This window comes from Capricornis sumatraensis, chromosome 8, assembly GCF_032405125.1.
Source record: "Capricornis sumatraensis isolate serow.1 chromosome 8, serow.2, whole genome shotgun sequence".
Classification (NCBI taxonomy): Eukaryota; Metazoa; Chordata; class Mammalia; order Artiodactyla; family Bovidae; genus Capricornis; species Capricornis sumatraensis.
The window spans coordinates 57508259-57530979 of NC_091076.1; the positions used below are offsets into that span (position 1 = coordinate 57508259).

At 40.1% G+C, this 22721-nt stretch overlaps 1 protein-coding gene across 2 annotated transcripts in view; it reads left to right on the top strand.

Annotated features, from left to right (window-relative positions):
• ANKFN1 (ankyrin repeat and fibronectin type III domain containing 1) overlaps nucleotides 1–22721 on the top strand; it is a 193848-nt gene that overhangs the window by 8048 nt on the left and 163079 nt on the right. Inside the window, exons 2-3 of one of the 2 annotated variants that reach the window (XM_068978753.1) lie at nucleotides 17123–17324; nucleotides 21124–21334. In XM_068978753.1, coding sequence (XP_068834854.1) covers nucleotides 17133–17324; nucleotides 21124–21334 — 403 coding nt within the window. In that variant the 5' untranslated portion in view covers nucleotides 17123–17132. Of the gene's footprint in view, nucleotides 1–17122; nucleotides 17325–21123; nucleotides 21335–22721 lie in introns of those variants that run through there. The other variant, XM_068978752.1, reaches the window with a different exon arrangement.

Below are 22721 nucleotides of genomic sequence, written 5' to 3' on the forward strand. Positions count from 1 at the left end.
ATGTTAAGCAGTAGAGAATGGGGGAAGGGGTCATACTTTTCTGTCTAGTGACAGGCTGGTTGGAGTCTAAAGGTCCCTAGTTCACCTCACAGCCTGAAGAACAATCTTGTCCCAGTCAGAAATGTTCCCTTCACTAAATGTATCTGTCTACCCAGCTGTCAGAAATGGCTAGAATTCCTGTTTCTAATATGCTTTGTTTTACCACCACTCCTCATTCAAACTGGCTCAGTCCATTTTTCACAGTACAAATAAAACAAGAAAGTTCCACAACCAAGTGCCTATGAGACAGGGACTCTGGACATGCCAGAACTCATAATGAGGGCAAGATCTTGTCTTCAGAATCAAGGTCTAGCAAGAAGCTGATAGGCCGCCAGACCAGAATAATAGCAGAGTTGCTAAGAGCAGGAGGTTTAGAGTCAGAGTTCTAATTCTACTTCCTCCATTTACTAGCTATAGGATCTTGGACAAATTACCTCACCTCCCTGGGCCTCAGTGTTCTTGTTTTTAAAATGATGATGTATTAGTAGTGCTGATTTCCTCATGAAAGTGAAAGTGAACTCACTCAGTCGTGTCCAGCTCTTTGTGACCCATGGACTCTAGCCCACCAGGTTCCTCTGTCCATGGGATTTTCCAGGCAAAAGTACTGGAGTGGGGTGCCATTGCCTTCTCCAGGGTGTCTTCCTGACCCAGGGACGGATCCCGGGTCTCCCGCATTGTAGGCAGATGCTTTACCATCTGAGCCACCGGGGAAGTCATAACGGTCCTATGATTTCTCATAGGATTGTTATATTTTGTCTTAGCCTATGAAAACAAAGCCTGAGGCAAAGTCAATTGCAAATATTCTATTTGGTACTAACAGATGCAACCTCAGGGCATCAAACTTAAAGGAATAAAAGAAAATGAGCCAAAGAATGAGGGGGAACAAATACAGGTGGTTTGTAGCTGAACTAACCAAAACATAACAAGAAAACACATATGGCTGTTTGTTTGCATGTGACTGCTTCCAAGAAGCCTTCAAAACAGTCCATAGGGAAGGGTTGGAGAGGGGAGCTATCTGCTGGGTACTCCCAGCCTCCTGTCTCTCACGATCTAGCTTTCCCATATCTGGATGTTACCCAGTCCTTCACTGTAGCCATGATTGAGGCTGGAGCCTCCCTCCGTGGGTCTAGTTGGGCCAGAGCTGTTGAAGCTACTGTCACAAGAAGCATGATGGACCCGCCCTTCACTTGTGACAGCTGGGGGCGTTAAGAGACGGGTCAACAGCAGCAGCCATAGCTCTCTGAGCAAGCGGCCAAAGGCCCGGAAACAGGTTGTTTTGAAATAAATCTGAACAGACTCCACTCTCCATAGGTTATTCTTGCCATTTTTGACTTGGATTGTCCAGGCTACTGTCAGTCTTGCCTTACAGCTTGGCTCTTCACAGATCCAGGCCATAATATGTCAAAGAGCAGAAGTCTTTAATTTTCATTAAGTCCAATTTATCACTTGATTTTATGGTTTGTGCATTTTGGGTCTCCTCTAAGAAATCACTATCTCATTCAAGTTCACAAAGATTTTCTCTTATGTTTCCTTCTAGAAGTTTTGGTTTTAGCTTTCAAAGTTAGGTCTATCATCTATTTCAAGTTAATTTGTATATATGATATGAAGTGGGAGTTAAGGTTCTTTTTTGCATATGTATATCCCATTGTGCCATCACCCATTGTTTCAAAAGAATATTGAAAAAATAATTTTTCTCTATTGAATCACCTTGACCCTTTGTGAAAAACCAACTGACCATATATGTTCAGGCTATTTCTGGGCTCTCTATGCTGCTTCAGTCACCCAGATGTCGATCGTTATGCCATTGTCTTTATATATACAGCAATCCTTACAACAGTACCATATCTTGATTATTGTAGCTTTATAAGTCTTGAAATAAGGTTGTGCAAGCCACTTTGTTCTCTTTTCAGCGTTGTTTTGACTATTTTAGATTCTTTCCATTTTCATAAAGCTTGTCAATTTCTAGAAAGAAAAACAGACTGCTAGAATCTGATTGCAAGTGGATTGAATCTATAGCTCAGTTTGGAAGAACTAGCAGCTTAACAATACTAATTCTTCTGATCTGATCTTGAAGAAGGTCTATCTTTATTTAATTCACATATTAATGTCATGTAGTTTTAACTGTACAGTTTTGCATATATTTTGTTGTATTTAGTTCTAAGTAGATTTTTGTATATTTATTAGATTATTCTACAGAGGTTTTATGTCATCTGCAATGAAGACTGTCTTCCTTGTTTCTTTCCAATCTATATGCCTTTATTTTTCTTATCTTACTTCACTGGCAAGGATGTCTAGTAAAACAGAAAAGGTAAGAATGGACAGTCTTGCATTCTTTCTGATCCTGGAAAGAAGGAGTTGGTTTTTAATTATTAAACATAATGTTGGCTATAGGATTTTGTAGATTCTCTTTATCAGGTAGAAGAATTTCCCTCATATTCCTAATTTTTTTTTAATTTATAAATGGATGTTGACATTGTCAAATGCTATTTGACATCTATATGGTACATCTATAAAGATGACCATAGGGCTTTTCCCCTTTATTCTGTTAGTGCAATGAACTATGCTGAACGCTATACTAATTTGCTTTCCTGCAATAAACCATGATTGATTGTGATATTATGCTCTCTGTACACTGCTAAATCCAGCTGTGGATGTGTCTCGTAGTGAAAGTAAAGTCCACGGCTGTAAAGAGCAATATTGCATAGGGATCTGGCGTGTTAGACCCACAAATCAAGGTAAATTGGACGTGGTTAAGTAGAAAATGGCGAGAGTGAACATCAACATTTTAGGAAACAGTGAACTAAAATGGATGGAAATGGGTGAATTTAATACAGATGACCATTATATCTACTACTGTGGGCAAGAATCCCTTCGAAGAAATAGAGTAGTCCTTATAGCCAACAAAAGAGTCCAAAAGACATGAGTTGGGTGCAATCTCAAAAGTGACAGAATGATTTCAGTTCATTTCCAAGGCAAATCGTACAGCATCACAGTAACCCAAGTCTATGACCCAACCACCAATGCCAAAGAAACCAAATGGTTCTAGGAAGAACCTCAAGACCTTCTAGAATGGACACACACACAAAAAAAAAGATGTCCTTTTCATCATAGGTGATTGGAATGCAAAAGTATGAAGTCAGGAGATAGCTGGAGTAACAAGCAAGTTTGACCTCAGAGTACAAAATTAAACAATATAAAATGAATTTTGCCAAGAGAACGCACGGGCCATAGCAAACACCTCTTCCAACAGAAGAGATGACTCTACACATGGACATCCCCAGATGGTCCATACTGAAATCAGATTGATTATATTCTCTGCAGCCAAAGGTGGAGAAGGTCTGTGTCATTCAGTCACTCAGACATGCCCAACTCTTTGTGACCCCATGGACTGTAGCACACCAGGCTTCCCCATCCTTCCTTATCTCCCACAGCTTGCACAAACTCATGTCCATTGAGTCGGTGATGCCATCCAGCCATCTCATCCTCTGTCATCCCCTTCTCCTCCTATCTTCAGTCTTTCCCAGCATCAAGGTCTTTTCTAAGAATTCAGCTCTTCACATCAGGTGAAGATCTATACAGTCATCAAAAACAAGACCTGGAGCTGACTGTGACTCAGATCATGAGCTCTTTATTGCATAATTCAGGCTTAAATTGAAGAAAGTAGGGAAAACTACTAGACCATTCAGATATGACCTAAATCAAATCCCTTATAATTCTATAGTGGAGGCGACAAATAGAAATAGATCTAGTAGATGGAGTGCTAAAGAACTATGGATGGGGGTTCTTAACACTGTACAGGAGGCAGTGACCAAAATCATCCCAAAGAAAAAGAAATGCAAGATGGCAAAGTGGTTATTTGAGTAGGCCTTACAAATAGCTGAAAAAAGAAGAGAAGGAACAGGCAATGGAGAAAGGAAAAGATATACCCAACTGAATGCAGAGTTCCAGAGAATGGCAAGGAGAGATAATAAAACTTTCTTAAGTGAACTGTGCAAAGAAATAGAGGAAAACAATGGAATAGGAAAGGCTAGAGATCTCCTCAAGAAAATTGAAGACATGAAGGGAATATTTCAGGCAAAGACGGGCACGATAAAGGACAGAAACAGCAAGGACCTAACAGAAGCAGAAGAAATTAAGAACAGGTGACAAGAATACACAGAACTATACAAAAAAGTTCTCATGACCCAGATAGCCATAATGGTGTGGTCACTCACCTAGAGCCAGACATCCTGGAGTGTGAAGTCAAGTGGGCCCTCGGAAGCTTTACTATGAGCAAAGCTAGTGGAGGTGATGGAATTCCAGCTGAGCTCTTTCAAATCCTAAAAGATGATGCTGTGAAAGTGCTGCACTCAATATGCCAGCAAACTTGGAAAACTCAGCAATGGCCACAGGACTGGAAAAGTTCAGTTTTCATTCCAATCCCAAAGAAAGGCAATGCCAAAGAATGTTCAAACTACCATACAAGTGTGCTCATTTCAGATGCTAGCAAGTAATGCTCAAAATCCTTCAAGTTAGTCTTCAACGGTACCTGAAGTGGGAACTTCCCGATGTACAAGCTGAATTTAGGAAAGGCAGAGGAACCAGAGTTCAAATTCCCAACACCTACTGGATCGTAGAGAAAGCAATATAATTCCAGGGAAAAAAAAAATCTACTTCTGCTTCATTGACTTTGCTAAACTCTTTTACTGTGATCACAACAAATTGTGGACAATTCTTAAAAAATGGGAACACCAGAACACCTTACCTGTCTCCCAAGAAACCTGTATGCAGATCAAGAAGCAACCATTGGAACTGGACATGGAACAAAGGACTGGTTCAAAATTGGAAAATGAGTACATCAAGACTGTATATTGTCACCCTGCTTATTTAACTTATATGCAGAGTATAATCATGCAAAGTGCCAGGATGGATGAAACACAAGCTGGAATAAAGATTGGCAGGAGAAATATCAACAGCTTCAGATATATATATGATACCACTCTAATGGCATAAAATGAAGAGGAACTAAAGAGCTTCTTGATGAAAGTGAAAGAGGAGAGTGAAAGAGCTGGCTTAAAGCTCAACACTCAAAAACCTAGGATCATGGCACCCAGGTTCATCACTTCATGGCAAATATATGGGGGAAAAGTGGAAACAGTGACAGATTTTATTTGCCTGGGTTGGGCTCCAAAATCACCATGGATGATGACTGCAGCCATGAAATTAAAAGATACTTGCTATAGTATCTTTATTTCAAGTTAAACCTGCAAGAGAATAGCTTCATTGAACTCTTTGCTAAGCAACACGAGGACTTCAGTAAGGAAGACCTGATGGAATTGAAGCCGCAGAGAAAGGACAAAGAGAGACAAGAGGAGGAAGTAACTGAAGAGAGTCACAGTGCAGGAAATGGCAAGGGGATTTTCTCTGTTTGAGGAGCAGTGTTGGGGTTTGTGGCATAGGACCTGAATATAGAACAGTCCATGAAAGTTGCAGCAGCTATTTGGAATGCAAGCCAGTGCTACCATGTCATCTATGATAAGAAAAAACAAAAACAAAAAAAAATAGCTACTACCAAACATCACTGGGTTGTTTTCTCAAGCGTGTATATAGAAAAGAATCCAACAAAGAACCAGAACCTGTGCCATCAGGGACAAGAGTGAGTGAAGCTGCAGCTTGCCCTCCGTCTCCTTTGGCTGGCAGTCCGTCACCTCTACCGTCTCCACCCCCTCTTCCTTCTCCAGGCAGTAACTCTTCTTGCCTGGTCACTCACTGCCAGCCCCTGGATGCCATCTTTTGCACTGTTCTACTGTACTTTCCAGATACTGTACTGTAAGATTTATAGTGTTTTATTTTTTGTGTTTGTTTTTTTATATATGTTTGTGTGAAAGGTATTATAAACCTATTACAGTACAGTACTATACAGCTGATTGTGTTAGTTGGGTACCTAACTTTGTTAGACTTACCAACAAACTGGATTAACAAATGTGCTCTTAAAACATAATTCATTCATATGTAGGGGACTCACGTGTAGATAAAATAGATAAATAACAAGGACCAATTGCATAGCACAGGGAACTCTATTCATTATCTTGTAATAACCTATAATAGAAACTATTCTGAATAAAGAAAATATATAATCTTATATTTAACTGAATCACTTTGCTGTACATTAGAAACTAACATGACACTGTAAATCAACTATACTTCCATTAAAAATTAAAATTAGAAAAGAAACCCTACCATTAAAAAATTGGCCCTCAAAATAAAAAATAATTAAAGTTTAAAAAAAAAGAGGGAATGATAATGATTCCTTCCATTTTTATGAAATTCTGGAAAATGGAACCAAATCTACAGTATTAAAAAGCAGACCAGTAATTGCATGGGAGCAGTGGACCTAAAATAAATAAATATTCAGAAAATATTTATGGAACGTCTATTTATTTCAACCACTCTGTTAAACAATTGGTATGTGTTACTTCACTTAAAACTTTAATACCCCTTTAGACATGACTATTAAAATTGAGATGGTAATACTGTTACAATGAGGAAATCGAAGCAAATATTCTGCTAAGTATCATCCAGTTAATAAGTTGAAAAGCCAAAACCTGAAATTAGATCAGACTTACATCAAAGCCCTTACTTTCGATACTGTGCTTAAAACCACATCCTTCTGGCCTCTCTGATTTTCTGATGAAAAGTCAGCTATAATTCATTTTGAGGATCCCTTATACATAAGGAGTTATTTCGTGCTTGTTTTCAAGATTTTCTCTTTGTCTTTAGCTTTTGACAGTTTAATTATGATGTATCTAGGTATGATTCTCTAACTCTATCCAACTTGGTGTTCACTAAATTCTTGGGTGTGAGTTTTTCATCAGTTTGAGGAAGCTTTTGGCCATTATTTTTTCAATATTCTTTCTCCTTCTGAAATTCCTATTAAACGTATCTTGGTATACTTGATGTTGTCACAAAGATCTCCAAAACAGTTTTTCTTCATTATTTTTTCCTTTTTGCTCCTAAAACTGATTTCAATTGACCTATCTTTGAGTTGGCTGATTCTTTATTCTGCCTTTTCAAACCTGATGTTGAGTCCCTCTAGTCAGTTTTTCATCTTAGTTATTGTGCTTTTCTTTTTGTTGGTATTATGGGGTTTTGCTGCTGTTGTTTTTATTTGTTTATTTTTGGCTGCACTGGGTCTCCACTCCTGCACACAGGCTTTCTCTAGTTACAGTCAGAGAGTGGGGTCTACTCTTCATTGTGGTGCATGAGCTGCTCATTGCAGCGGCTCCTCTCATTGGGGAGCTCAAATTCTAGGCATGTGAGCTTCAGCAGGTGCAGTACTTGGGCTCAGTAGTTGTAGCACATAGGCTTATCGTCCCCTGTCTTGTGGAATCTTCCCAAATCAGGGGTCAAACGTGTGTCTCTGTATTGGCAGGTGGGTTCTTCACCACTGGATCACCAGTGAAGTCCCAATTAGTGCACCTTTCAACTCCAGAATTTCTGTTTGGTTCTGGCTTTGCTTAATAAATTGATATTTTTTATATGGTGAGACATCCATTCTCTTGATTTCCTTTATTTCTTTAGACACAAATTCCTTTAATTCCTTGAACATATTTAAGATATCCAATTTAAGTCTTTGTCTAACAAGTCCAACATTTAGACTTCTTCAAGGGCAATATTAATGTATTGCTTTATTTCCTGTGAATGGAAAATAGCTATGGTATATTTTATACCTTTTTCTGTTGAAAACTAGGCATCCTAAACAATATAATGTGGCAACTCTAGAAATCAGATTGTCCCCTAACTGAACCTGTAAAGTCCAGAACTAAATCTGTAAAGTCTGTATTTTCATCATATGTGGCCACTGAAGTTTTTGTTGGGTTAACTTTGTTGTTCAGTCGCTCAGTCATGTCCCATTCTTGATGATCCCATGAAGTGCAGAATGCAAGCCTTCCCAGTCCTTCACCATCTTCTGGAGCTTGCTCAGCTCATGTCCATGAAGCCGGTTCTGCTATCCAACCATCTCATCCTCTGCTGTCCCCTTCTCTTCCCACCTTCAATCTTTCCCAGCATCAGGGTCTTTTCTAATGAATTGGCTCTACACATCAGGTGACCAAATTATTGGAGCTTCGGCATCGGTCCTTCCAATGAATATTCAGGATTGATTTCCTTTAGGATTGACTGGTTTGGTCTCTGTGCTGTCCAAGGGACTCTCAAGAGTCCTCTCCAACACCACATTTCAAAAGCATCAGTTCTTCAGTGCTCAACCTTCTTTATGGTCCAACTCTCACATCCATACATGGCTACTAGAAAAACCATAGCTTTGACTATACGGATCTTTGCTGGTAAAGTAATGTCTCTGCTTTTTAATATGCTGTCTAGGTTTGTCATAGCTTTTCTTCCAAGGAGCAAGCATCTTTTAATTTCATGACTGCAGTCACCATCTGCAGTGATTTTGGAGCCCAAGAAAAAGTGGTCAGCTAATGATCAAATAAAAATTTCATTAAAGGGCTAGAATCAATCTTGGCAGAGTGGCTCTATGTGTATGCTGAGGCATGCCTTCAATACTCATCAGACAGTGGATAGCTCTGTGGTAGCCTTCATTCTCACCTGGCACAGTGGTAAAGAATCTGCCTCAGTGCACAAGATTCAAGAAATGTGAGTTTAATCCCTGGGTGAGGAAGATCCTCTGGAGTAAGAAATGGCAACCCAGAAAATTTCATGGACAAAGGAGTCTGGTGGGCTACAGTCCATGGGGTCGCAAAGAGTCAGACACGACTGAGCAGTTAGGCACACACACAGCACATAGCCTTCACATCCTGCTTGCACAGACCTCAAACTCAGACAGAGATGAGAGCTTAGGACCTTCTCAGGTATTTTACGAGAATCCTCTCTCATCTGGGAATGCATGTGATCTGCTAGATCCCCAGGAATGGATCAGAACTCTTCAAAGTCTTCTTTGGATATCTAATTCTCCAACATTTTATTTTAAGTTTCTGGTTATCTACTGTTTGTTACCACTCTTATCCACCACCTCAGACAGCTATAATATTAAGCCACTGCTGGTGTTTGTTTTCAAACACATGCCCCAGAGGAAAAGGTTGTTTGCACTTGGTGAGCTCTGAGTTAGATCAAATTTTAAAAAGCCTTGTGAGTGAAATCTTTCAGGGAACCACCAGACATGTCAAAAAATGACAGTTCTCTCAAGACAGGTTTTATCTCTATCACCATTCTGCACTATCCATTGGCTACCAGACTACTGTTTAGTCTCCAAGGCTACCGCGGAGTTGATGGGAGTGAAGCATGTTTAAAAATGCCGCAAAGCTCACTATTTTTAGCAAATTCAGTTTCTTTTCTTGAATAAACACTTCCTGCATTGCTGCAAAATTTTGGTTAATTTCCTGGGTTTTGAAAAATTAATTCGGACAATTTTTGCTAAGAAGAGGATCTTCAGAAGTCCTGATTTTGGCATTCCCACTGTCATACTTTTCTTTTGTTTTAATATCTCTGTAAAATGTTTAATTAGGTATACCACTTGTAAATGGCAATTTAAAAAATCTCAGTTGGAGAATTTTATCTTTTATTAGGAAAAGTAAACCATTTGAATGTATTGTGCTCACTAATATATTCAGTCTTAACCCTACTTCATTTTGTATTTCATTTATTATATTTTCTAATTTTATTTCTTTTTATTTTTCAAGTATTTTTAGACTTATTTTCATTCCCCCTTCCTCCTAATAGTTGAAGCTCTATTTACTATTTCTATTTTACCATAAGTTACCATAAAAATACAGATTAAAATATCTAAATGTATTTTTATCACAATAAAGGCTAAGTAGTATAATATATACATAAAATCAGATTTCAAAACAATGTTTAAAACAAAGAAAACTAAATTATTACAGTGTACTTTGGTGTTTCTACCTCGGGAAAAAGACTTGAAGTAACTTTAATAATTGCTGCTATTTACTGAGTGAGTTGGAGAAGGCAATGGCACCCCACTCCGGTACTCCGGTATTTTGCCTGGAAAATCCCATGGACAGAGGAGCCTGGTAGGCTGCAGTCCATGGGGTTGCCAAGAGTCGGACACGACTGAGTGACTTCACTTTCACTTTTCACTTTCATACATTGGAGAAGGAAATGGCAGCCCACTCCAGCGTTCTTGCCTGGAGAATCCCAGGGACGGAGGAGCCTGGTGGGCTGCCATCTATGGGGTCGCACAGAGTCAGACACGACTGAAGTGACTTAGCATTGAGTGAGTACTATGCACCAAACAGGATGCTAACCTTTGCATTGTGAATTTATTTAATCTTCACAACTCTGTAATAAATCATTTTATATATAATTAGACTAGCTCAGAGAATTTTGTTAAAGTGCCCAAAGTTACATCAATTACAGATAACAATTTCATGGTTCAAGCTTGGCTCTGCCAAATTCCAGAGCCAAAGTTACTCTGCTTCTCAAATGCTTGCCCCTTTCCATGGTGAAAATTTAAGAGCACATTTAGTTGGGAGGGGGGTCGGTGGTGGTGTACATGTTTATGAGAACAGATAATAGAAAGTTGTCCTTCTAAGTATCTCTTATCAGACAAAATTCTATGTATAAAGGAGAAAAAGAAAATATAATGATGAAATGGTGAAATCTAGAAACATGGAAACATGCTAAAGGATGGCCTGGAAGGAAGGGACAGCTGGGATGGTACGAGAAGGAAGTCAAAGAAAGAGAGGAAGCCAGTCTCTTCTGAGTGAAGGGAACAGATGGGAGATGAGCAAAAACAAAAGAGGCCACGTGGGTAGGTGTCATCAGTTAGAGGGCAAGTCACTAGAATCTGATCAATTGACAAGAATTTATTTACCGGACTCCTGGGCACTGTGAGAGATACTAAAGAATGTACGCTCATTTGGGGAATGATAATGATGTGGACAAGACAGATGGCTCGAGCTGGGGCAATAATGCTGAAGGAAGTGACTAGAGGCAGGTGGAGGCAGAAATAAATAAGACAATCCCCATGTGAGCTAGCTTGCACATCAGAAATCTGAAATTTCTGTGAGAATGGTAAGATATAGAGGAAATGCTATAGTTGCTATTGAATTATAGGTAAAAGATTTGTGGACAGAAGGAGAAAGATGCCATATCACCTGCCCTTTCCATTTCTGCTTTTGTGTAAATTAAAAGATTATTGAAGATGAATGAAAATGCACCCCCAGGTACATACATTACTACAGACAATGCTTTGCATCCTCCTTCTAAATGTAAATATGGCCATATAGCTAAGACTGGATAGGGCCGATGAAGACTATTAATATCAAATAGGTCTAGTCTCCTCAGTAGGCACTAAGAAGTCTTTGTGTTGAAGAAAATTACAAGCAAGTTTTAATAGGTGCCTAAAGACGTTCAACAATGTAATGAAGAGGGATCTCCACTCATTAAATTGAAAATAAATCAAGGTTAGTTGGTGCTAGTGGAAATGGAACCCAATTCAGAGGCATGAGCAGAAATAAGTTTTCTGGGTAGACCCTTACTATATAATATAAAATAGATTCTCATATGTGTATTTATTTTCTCTAAAGTATCTACTGAATATATTCTACAACAAAAATGATAGCTGCCAGGAGTCTTCTTATATTCTAAGCTCTTTATATTCATTATTTCGTCAAGTCCTCACAACCATAATACATAGTTGTTGTTATTGTCCCTATTTTATAAATGAGAAAAATGAGATTCAGACACATTAAAACAGCTGACTCAATATCACATAGTCAGTATGTAGAAGAGGAACAATTCACATCTTCTGTTCAGTTCAGTCACTCAGTCATGTCTGACTCTTTGCAGCCCCATGGACTGCAGCACACCAGGTCTCCCTGTCCTTCACCATATCCAGGAGCTTGCTCAAACTCATGTCCATCAAGTCGGTGATGCCATCCAACCATCTCATCCTCTGTCTTCCCCTTCTCCTCCCACCTTCAATCTTTCCCAACATTAGGGTCTTTTCCAAGGAGTCAGTTCTTCACATCAGGTGGCCAAAGTATTGGAGCTTCAGCTTCAGCATCAGTCCTTCCAATGAATATTCAGGACTGATTTCCTTTAGTATTGACTAGTTTGATCTCCTTGCAGCCCAGGGGACTCTCAAGAGTCTTGTCCAACACCACAGTTTAAAAGCATCAATTTTTCGGTGCTCAGCTTTCTTTATAGTCCATCTCTCACATCCATACATGACTACTGGAAAAACCATAGCTTTGACTGTATGGACCTTTGTCAGCAAAGTAATGTCTCTGCTTTTTAATGTGCTGTCTAGGTCAGTCATAACTTTTCTTCCAAGAAGCAAGCCTCTTTTAATTTCATGGCTACAGATACCATCTGCGGTGATTTTTGGAGCCCAAGAAAATAAAGCCTGTCACTGTTTCCATTGTTTCCCCATCTATGTGTCATGACGTGATGGGACAGGATGCCATGATCTTTGTCTTTTGAATGCTGAGTTTTAAGCCAACGTTTTCACTCTCTTCTTTCACTTTCATCAGTTTGTGTTATATTTCTTTTACCCTGAGACAGGCACCTTTTAAGTTCTGGGGAGATAAAAATTAATACTTGGCAGTCTTTGTTCTCGCGAAACATATAGACTAGCTGGGAGAAAGAATGCCAAACAAACAGTTGTGATGGGATAAAATATTTACTATAACAGGCACATACTGAGTGAATGAGTAAAGAAATACACAAATTTGCCTGGAAGTGTCAGAAACTACTAGAGCCTCCGCTTTAAGGATCGGCAATTGTTTTCCCAGGGGATGAAGGCACAGATGGAATTTTAATATATACAAAGCAGTGCATACAATGACACAGAGGCAGGAAGGAGTTTGAACTGTTTAGGAACCTCTAAGGCGGTCAGAAAAGACCGCAACATAAAAAGCAGAAGTACAGTATCAGATGAAGCTGGAGCGGCAAGCACTTGTTTGTCAGGCTGAAGAATGTAGGTTATACCTGTAGGAACTGGAGAATCGTTGAACTCTATCCTATGAAGAGTTTGATCAATAAAAGAGATTTTCCATGATATTATTTCAGAGTCTATAAGGCTAAAAAAAGTCAAAAACTGGAGATGTCCAGGTCACAGCTATATGGCAGCAATACAAACAGAAGACACTTAGAAATTTGAGGGCAGGTGGTGGGAAGGCAGCAGCATGTTCCAGAGACCTGGGTGCAATGCACCAGAGGTTACACCGAGATAGAGACACTTTGCACATAACTAACTGCCTTAGCCACTTATTCCATTCTTGCCTTTGTTCACCCAATCCATATATGCTAGGTAACCATAGCCTAGGCAGCATTCGTATTTCAATAGCAACACCTACATAATGGTGGATGGCTTTTGAAATCCGTGGCTGACCTCCTGGAAATCAACATCAGGTATGATGTTGGTGAACATTTCTTCTTAAATTGAAGAAAGTAGGGAAAACCACTAGACCCTTCAGGTACGACCTAAATCAATCCTTTATGATTATACAGTGGAAGTGAGAAATAGATTTAAGGGACTAGATCTGATACACAGAGTGCCTGATGAACTATGGATGGAGGTTCATGACATTGTACAGGAGACAAGGATCAAGACAATCCCCAAGAAAAAGAAATGCAGAAAAGCAAATTGGCTGTCTGAGGAGGCTTTACAAATAGCTGTGAAAAGAAGAGAAGTGAAAAAGCAAAGGAGAAAGGGAAAGATATAAGCATCTGAATGCAGAGTTCCAAAGAATAGCAAGCAGAGAAAAGAAAACCTTCCTCAGCGATCAATGCAAAGAAATAGAGGGAAACAATGAATGGGAAAGACTAGAGATCTCTTCAAGAAAATTAGAGATACCAAGGGAACACTTCATGCAAAGATGGGCTGGATAAAGGACAGAAATGTTATGCACCTAACAGAAGCAGAAGATATTAAGAAGAGGTGGCAAGAATACACAGAAGAACTGTACAAAAAAGATCTTCATGACCCAGATAATCACAATGGTGTGATCACTCATCTAGAGCCAGACATTCTGGAATGCGAAGTCAAGTGGGCCTTAGAAAGCATCACTACAAACAAAGCTAGTGGAGGTGGTGGAATTCCAGTGGAGCTATTTCAAATCCTGAAAGATGATGCTGTGAAAGTGCTGCACTCAATATGCCAGCAAATTTGGAAAACTCAGCAGCGGCCACAGGACTAGAAAAGGTCAGTTTTCATTCCAATCCCAAAGAAAGGCAATGCCAAAGAATGTTCAAACTACTGCACAATTGCACTCATCTCACATGCTAGTGAAGTAATGCTCAAAATTCTCCAAGCCAGGCTTCAGCAATACGTGAACCGTGAACTTCCTGATGTTCAAGCTGGTTGTAGAAAAGGCAGAGGAACCAGAGATCAAATTGTCAACATCTGCTGAATCATCGAAAAAGCAAGAGAGTTCCAGAAAAACATCTATTTCTGCTTTATTGACTATGCCAAAGCCTTTGACTGTGTGGATCACAATAAACTGTGGAAAATTCTGAAAGAGGTGGGAATATCAGACCATCTGATCTGCCTCTTGAGAAATCTGTATGCAGGTCAGGAAGCAACAGTTAGAACTGGACATGGAACAACAGACTGGTTACAAACAGGAAAAGGAGTACGTCAAGGCTGTATATTGCCACTCTGCTTATTTAACTTTTATGCAGAGTACATCATGAGAAATGCTGGGCTGGAAGAAGCACAAGCTGCAATCAAGATTGACAGCAGAAATATCAATAACCTCAGATATGCAGATAACAACACCCTTATGGCAGAAAGTGAAGAACTAAAAAGCCTCTTGATGAAAGTGAAAGAGGAGAGTGAAAAAGTTGGCTTCAAGCTCAACATTCAGAAAACAAAGATCATGGCATCTGGTCCCATCACTTCATGGGAAATAGATGGAAACAGTGTCAGACTTTATTTTGGGGGGCTCCAAAATCACTGCAGATGGTGACTGAAATTAAAAGATGCTTACTCCTTGGAGGGAAATTTATGAGCAACCTAGATAGCATATTCAAAAGCAGAGACATTACTTTGCCAACAAAGGTCCATCCAATCAAGGCTGTGGTTTTTCCAGTAGTCATGTATGGATGTGAGAGTTGGACTGTGAAGAAAGCTGAGTGCCAAAGAATGGATGCTTTTGAACCGTGGTGTTGGAGAAGACTCTTGAGTCCCTTGGACTGCAAGGAGATCCAACCAGTCCATTTTAATCCATTCTAAAGGAGATCAGTCCTGGGTGTTCATTGGAAGGACTGATGATGAAGTTGAAACTCCAATATTTTGGCCACCTCATGCGAAGAGTTGACTCATTGAAAAAGACCCTGATGGTGGGACGGATTAGGGGCAGGAGGAGAAGGGGACAACAGTGGATGAAATGGCTGGATGGCATCACCGTCTTGATGGACATGAGTTTGAGTGAACTCCGGGAGTTGGTGATGGACAGGGAGGCCTGGCGTGCTGCGATTCATGGGGTCACAAAGAGTCAGACATGACTGAGCGACTGAACTGAACTGAACTGATGATGCTGGTGAGGATCTGTTTAGAGATTTGTGGAATAGTAGTCTAATACTACTTGGAGAATGTCAGCAGTAAGTGTCCTGGTGAACACTATCTGGAGTATCTGGGGTGGCCAGGCATGAGCCTATGGGTGTTGTTCAATCACTAAGTTGTGTCTGACTCTTTGTGACCTCATGGACTGCAGCATGCCAGGCATTCCTGTCCTTCACTATCTCCTGGAGTTTGCTCAAATTCATGTCAGTGATGCCATCCAACCATCTCATCCTCTGTCGTCCCCTTCTCCTCCTGCCCTCTTTTCTCAGCATCAGGGTCTTCTCCAGTGAGTCAGCTCTTCACATCAGGTGGCCAAAGTATTGTAGCTTCAACTTCAGCAACAATCCTTCCAATGAATATTCAAGGTTTATTATCTTTAGGAGTGACTGGTTTGATCTCCTTGCAGTCCAAGGGACTCTCAAGTCTTCTCTAGCACCACAATTCAAAAGCATCAATTCTCAGTCTTCTTTATAGCCCAATGCTCACATCCATGCATGACAACTGAAAAGAAAAAAAACATAACTTTGACTAGATGGACGTTTGTCAACAAAATGATGTCTCTGCTTTTTAATATGTTGTCTAGGTTTGTCATAGCTTTTCTTCCAAGGAGCAAGCATCTTTTAATTTTATGGCTGCAGTCACCATCCACAGTGATTTTGGAGCCCCCCAAAATAAAATCTACTACTGTTTGCATTTGAAAAAAAAAAAGAAAATGAAGTCACTCCGTTGTGTCCGAGTCTTTGAGACCCCATGGACTGTAGCCTACCAGGCTTCTCCCTCCATGGGATTCTCCAGGCAAGAGTACTGGAGTGGGTTGCCATTTCCTTCTCCAGGGAATCTGCCTGACCCAGGGATTGAACCCAGGTCTCCTGCTTTCCAGGCGGATGCTTTAACTTCTGAACCACCAGGGAAGCCCTGCTGTTTGATTTGTTCCCCATCAATTTGCTAAGAAGTGATGGTATTGGATGCCATGATCTTAGTTTTTTGAGCCTATGGATACATGAGTACAAATTCCCCAAAAGTCTGGACACTAGAGTACTTCAATGAATCTCAGATAACAGGCACAGTTTAACACCTTGAAAGAAGAAGATCTTCAGGAAAAAACTACACTCTCTTATACACCCAACAGAAGAGAACGTGTAAAGTATAAGTAGCAAAATTCCAATTATATGAAGCCAAGAAGAACTGGACAGACACCCTGGGTTATAGAATTCAGATACTACCTCCCAGTGGGACAGAGATGAAAAGATTTTGAGTAGAGGCTCAAGTCATACATATGTTTGTATGTGAATGTATATTTATATAGTAAATGGATGTTGTCATTTCATTCTTGTCACCAGTTAGCTGTATGGCCATAAACAAGCTGTTTCCCTTCCCGGGGCTGCAGCTTTCTCATCTATAAGGTGAAAAAGCTGGATCTGATGATCTCTAAGTTCCCTTCCAGCTATAATATTTTATTAAGATTCCAGATGGTTAATGGAGATGATAAAATTCTTTGTCAACTTATAATCACACTATGTAAATTATTATAACATTTGATTTTTCTCCTCCTAGGAATTGTCGTATGAAAATGACCCAACAAATGCAGAATTTACATCTTTCTCAGTCAAAAAAACATAGCGCCCCTTCATCTCCCAATGCTGCCAAACGCCTGTACCGGAACCTCTCAGAGAAACTGAAAGGGAGCCACTCTTCATTTGATGAGGCCTATTTTAGGACAAGAACTGACCGGCTGAGTCTCAGAAAGACTTCGGTGGTAATAAAACTCTTTTTATTTCCATCTTCGTTTGATTTGTGCAGTTGTGTTTCGATTTAAGGAGATTTTAAGATGATCCTCATTAACTTCAGAACCTGATGTTTGCAAGTTTATAAATGTTGCAAGTCAGGTAAGGCAGTAACTGCACATACATATGTTAGCCAAAGTTGGAATGACTGGGAGATTTTCCCTTTCTTTTTCTTAATTTCTTTTCCTTTATTTTCCCGTAGTTTTTCTTTCTCTAATAAACCGAAGAACTCCCAAAAGAGCAGTTTGACAAATAGTTTGAGATCAAATAGGCTTTCTTGGGAGATCCAGTGTTCATTCAAATACTGAGTAAACAATGAACAATGTTCTATTTACTTACTTATAATGTACACCCCATCTGCTTTCCAAAGGCTTTCAAGACAGGATCCAGGCAAAAAATGCAAATATATTATATAATGGTAAATAAATCGATAGCAATGATAATAATGGGGGACAGTAAAGGAGTAGGAGAGGGACAAAGAAGGAAGAAAAAAAACTAGAAAAAGAAAATAGTGAGGCTAGAAAGAGAAATAGATATCCTAAAACCTAGGCAAATATAGTACCTGAAATTTATCATTGCATTTATCTCTGAGTCCCTAGTCAGTCGAAGCAGAAAGGGAAGGACAACTGGTAATAGCATTCCATTAGCTAATAATTGAAAGTATACCAAATGATATCTTCCTGTTGCTAAGTCCTCTGGCCTTTATAAGATACAGTGAATTATGTAATGGAAAGTAAAGAGTAGTACTGGGGATGTTATAGACATTCTCATGTAGGAGGTTCTTGTATTGCCCCTCAGTAAAAGCTGAGAGCATAACATTAACATGATCAGGAAGGATGTCTATGCAGGGGTTTATTTCACCATTTGGTTGAGCTTAAAACAGAAATGAGCCCTAGCCCTCCCAGATAGAAGCATACTGGAGTTCACCAACAAAAGCATGGAGAAGGAAATGACTTAAGAGTGAGAACAAATACTGGCATATGAGAAATTAGACATACTAGGAATCACAAACAAATACACAACTGTGTTGTTTGGAGAGGGAAGCATATTAACTTTGCACTTTGGTTTCTAATTTTTCTCATTTCAAATACATCTTCTAGAAGGACTTGGTTAAGCTATGGCCTAAGCATCAGAGGCTCTTCAGCTTAGCCGATTGTCGACAAAACACTTTTCCAATCAGCAGACTGCCATGTGGCAAAGAGAACTGCATACCAAATAGCTCCATCCCTTCGGTCCCCATTGTCAAAACAAGTATTTGCATAATAACTTTCTGTTTTTCCTCAAATTTCATTCGTGTGTTATGCACTCAGTTAAGCTGACCTGCAGCCTTTGATGGAAAAAATAGATTTTTGATGAGACTAAAAATAAAACCTGCCAACCTTAGTATTTGGTTACTAAAGGTTTAATCAGACAACCCATATGCTAGGTCAGGACCACTGGTATTTCAGCATGTTTAACCACCAGGCAATTCCTGGAGAAGATACCAGATAAATGTATGAATAGTATATGTATTGCTCTTCTCCCATGAGCTATAAAAATATGTATTTGAGAGAATTCTAAAGGTTTTCCTCCTTTGTTTACTATTAATATTCTGAAAGAAATTTTCGAAGGAAATATATTGTCTCTAGCTACATTTTTCCATAGGTGATTTGTATCCTATGAATACTGAAATTTTGGCCCTTTCAGGCAGCAAAGCAGTTTGTTACCTAATCCACTGAAACCTTTCCTGAATACTACCTCTTGATTCCCTCATCTGAGGTTTCAGAAATGCAAGGTATTCAGTGACTGTGACTCCAGGTTGAGAAAGCACAGAGGTTGGTACAAAGGATTTAGGGAGTCAGTCTGCAGGTTGTTAAGTCGCTTCAGTCGTGTCCGACTCTGTGCAGCCCCATAGACGGCAGCCCACCAGGCTCCACCATCCCTGGGATTCTCCAGACAAGTACACTGGGGTGGGTTGCCATTTCCTTCTCCAATGCAGGAAAGTGAAAAGTGAAAGTGAAAAGTGAAAGTGAAGTCACTCTGTCGTGTCTGACTCTTCGCGACCCCATGGACTGCAGTCTACCAGGCTCCTCAATTTGTAAATAGCGAAGGGACATGTAGAATTGTAAATTTTAGAAAGATTACTCTTGTATGGAGTAGTGAGGGAGGAGACTCAGACAAGAAACCGGTAGGTCGTTGCCATAATCTGGGAACAGTCTGAGCAACAGTCCAGACATGGGGATGGAAAAGGAGGGGCTAACAGAGAAAGGGCATGTGCTGTCAATCCCACGCTAGTCATAATGTAAGTTACCTGTGCGATGTTATCTATGCCAGCATTCTCCATACTCATATATTTTGTAGAACATTATTCCAGGACAGTTAAAACAAATACAATGAAAAATATGATCTGTGAAAAAAATTATTTGAAACAGGTCATACTTCTCACCTATGAAAGGATCATAATTGCATATTAAAATTAGTAAAGGTCTTGGGACTTCCCTAGTAGCTCAGGGGCAAAGAATCTGCCGGCCAATACCCAAGACACAGGTTCTATCCCTGATCCGGGAAGATGCCACTTGCCACAGAGCAACCAAGTCCAGGCACCATAGCTATTGAGTCCACACCCTGGAGCCAGCGAGCCTCAACTACTGAAGCCCGTATGCCCTAGAGCCCGTGCTCCACAAGTGAAGCCTCTGCAATGAGAAGCCCAGGCACGACAACGAGAGAGGAGCCCCCACAGCAACACAGGTAGAAAAAAACCCATGCAGCAACAAGGACCCAGCACGGCCAAAAATAAAATAAAACTAGTTTTTAAAAGATGTGAAAACATAATAATATACAGAAAATTATGTTCAGTCCAGTTCAGTCACTCAGTCACGTCCAACTCTCTGCCGCCCCATGGACTGTAGCACGCCAGGCCTCCCTGTCCATCACCAACTCCCGAAGCTTAAAACTCATGTCCATGGAGTTGATGATTGCCATCCAACCATCTCATCCTCCATTGTCCCCTTCTCCTCCTGCGTTCAATCTTTCCCAGCATCAGGGTCATTTCCAGTGAGTCAGTTCTTCACATCAGGTGGCCAAAGCATAAAGTAAATTTATTTTTTAAAAGATGTTAAAAATAATAATAATATACAGAAAATTATGAAATGTAATTTATTTTAAAAAATCAGCAAAGACCTTGAGAGCTCTTGCAGTAAAATAATGCAATAATGTGATTTAATCTAATATTGACCAAATTCATTTGACCACATGTTACTTTCTTCATAGAACACCTCATAACAGCCTCCTGAACAGTATTCCCCAGAAGACTGCTTTGAGAAAAGCTGATGTCTGCTCTTACCTATAGACTGTATACTGAATGTCTCCATGCATCTAAATGTACAGATCTTTTCAACGCTCATTAGAAAGATGGAGGGAGGGTCCAACCGTGTTTGCTTTAGAGATCTTGGAGTAAAAGGGCTTCTCTGGTGGCTCAGACAGTGAAGAATCTCCCTGCAATGCAGGAAACCCAGGCTCGATTCCTGGGTCAGGAAGATCCCCTGGAGAAGGAAATGGCTACCCACTCCAGTATTCCTCCCTTGGAAATCCCATGGACAGAGGAGCCTGGTAGGCTACAGTCCAGGGGGTAGCAAGAAATTGGACAGGACTTAGTGACTAAACCACCACCACCATCATTCCACTTAGAAGTGGAAATGTAGTCCCTGAAGCAGTCCCTGAAATCTACAACAGCCAGGCCATGAAGACAAGCTGGTCTATGAAACTGTGCTAACCTACTTCATTCTTCTCCAGAACTTCCAGGGCAATGAAGCCATGTTTGAAGCAGTTGAACAGCAAGACATGGATGCTGTGCAGATCCTCCTGTATCAGTATACACCGGAAGAACTAGATCTCAACACACCCAACAGTGAGGGGTTGACACCTCTGGATATTGCCATCATGACCAACAATGTACCCATTGCTAGGATTCTTCTGAAGACAGGGGCCCGAGAAAGTCCACACTGTAAGTAAGCTTGAGAATAAAGCATATACTATTAAAGTCAGACCCCAGTTTTATACCACTGAAGTAGTTGTTACTGGCCATTAGAAAGAATGATTCACTAACCGTAGGCTCTGAAAGCCTTTACATGTTTTCATAAACTGTCATGCAAATAGTGACAGTGCTTATATGTTGAAACATCCAGTTACATTTTAAATAGAATATATGGAGTGGTATTGAACAGGAACCTCAAAGGAACTTCCTCTTAAGAATTGAATGCAAGTTTTAAGATATGTGAAATACCCCAAACAAGGCTATAGCACAGAAATTATACATAGAAAAAAGAATGAGAAAGAAAAAAGAATAAGCATGTGTGTGTTAGTGTCTTTCTATTCAGTCAATACTGGGGTGGCTCCATTCATTTATTCACTGAATCGACAAACACCAAAAAAAGGGCGTGTTCTAAGTACTTGGAATACAGTGGTGAGCAAGATAAAAATCTCTGCACTTATAGAACTTATATTCCAATGGAGGAGATTTCCAACAAGCCAGAAAATAAATCAAATATAAATTCAAATAGTGATAAACACTATGGAGAAATAAAGTGAATGAATGGGTACAGATTGATAGAGTGGGACTATTTTAATAGAATTGGGCAAGAGGAGTCTCTCTGATGTAGGGACACTTGCTCCTGGTCCTACGTGATATCAAGGAATGATCCATGAGAAGATCTGGGGGCTAATTCTAGGCAGAGTGAATGGCAGGTAGAAAGGTTCTGAGGCAGGCAGGAATGAGATGGCCATGTTTCTGAAGAACAAGAAGGCCGGAGTGGCTAAAGCAAAATGGACACAGTGGAGAGTGATGCTGAGGGAGACGTCACCAAGACCAGATGGTTCAGGAAAACGGTTTAAGCAGGCGAAAGACACCTTCTGGGGAATTCCTTGGCAGTGCATGGTTAGAAGTCTGCACTTTCACTGCTAGGGCCCAGGTTCAATCCCTGTCAGGGAACTAAGATCCTGCAAGCCACATGACATGGCAAAAGAAAAGAAAGACATTCTGCTTTACATTTTAAAAGATCCCTGCCGTGCTCTGCAGAAAAGACAAAGTGATGGGAGCAATTGTGAAATTGTCAAAACCAGCTAGGAAGCCATTCTAATGGTCTAGGAGACAGATGCCAGTTACTTGGATTAGCACAGCAGTGACATTGATGGTGAGCAGGGGTGGAATTCTGGGTGTATTTTTTAACAGCTTTATTGAAATACAATTTACGTACCATACAATTCACCCACTTATCATGTATAATTCAAAGATTTTTAGTACAAGCACAGGCTTGTGCAACCATCACCACAATCAATTTTAGACCATTTTCATCATCCCAAAAGAAATCACATACCCTTCAGCTATCACACCC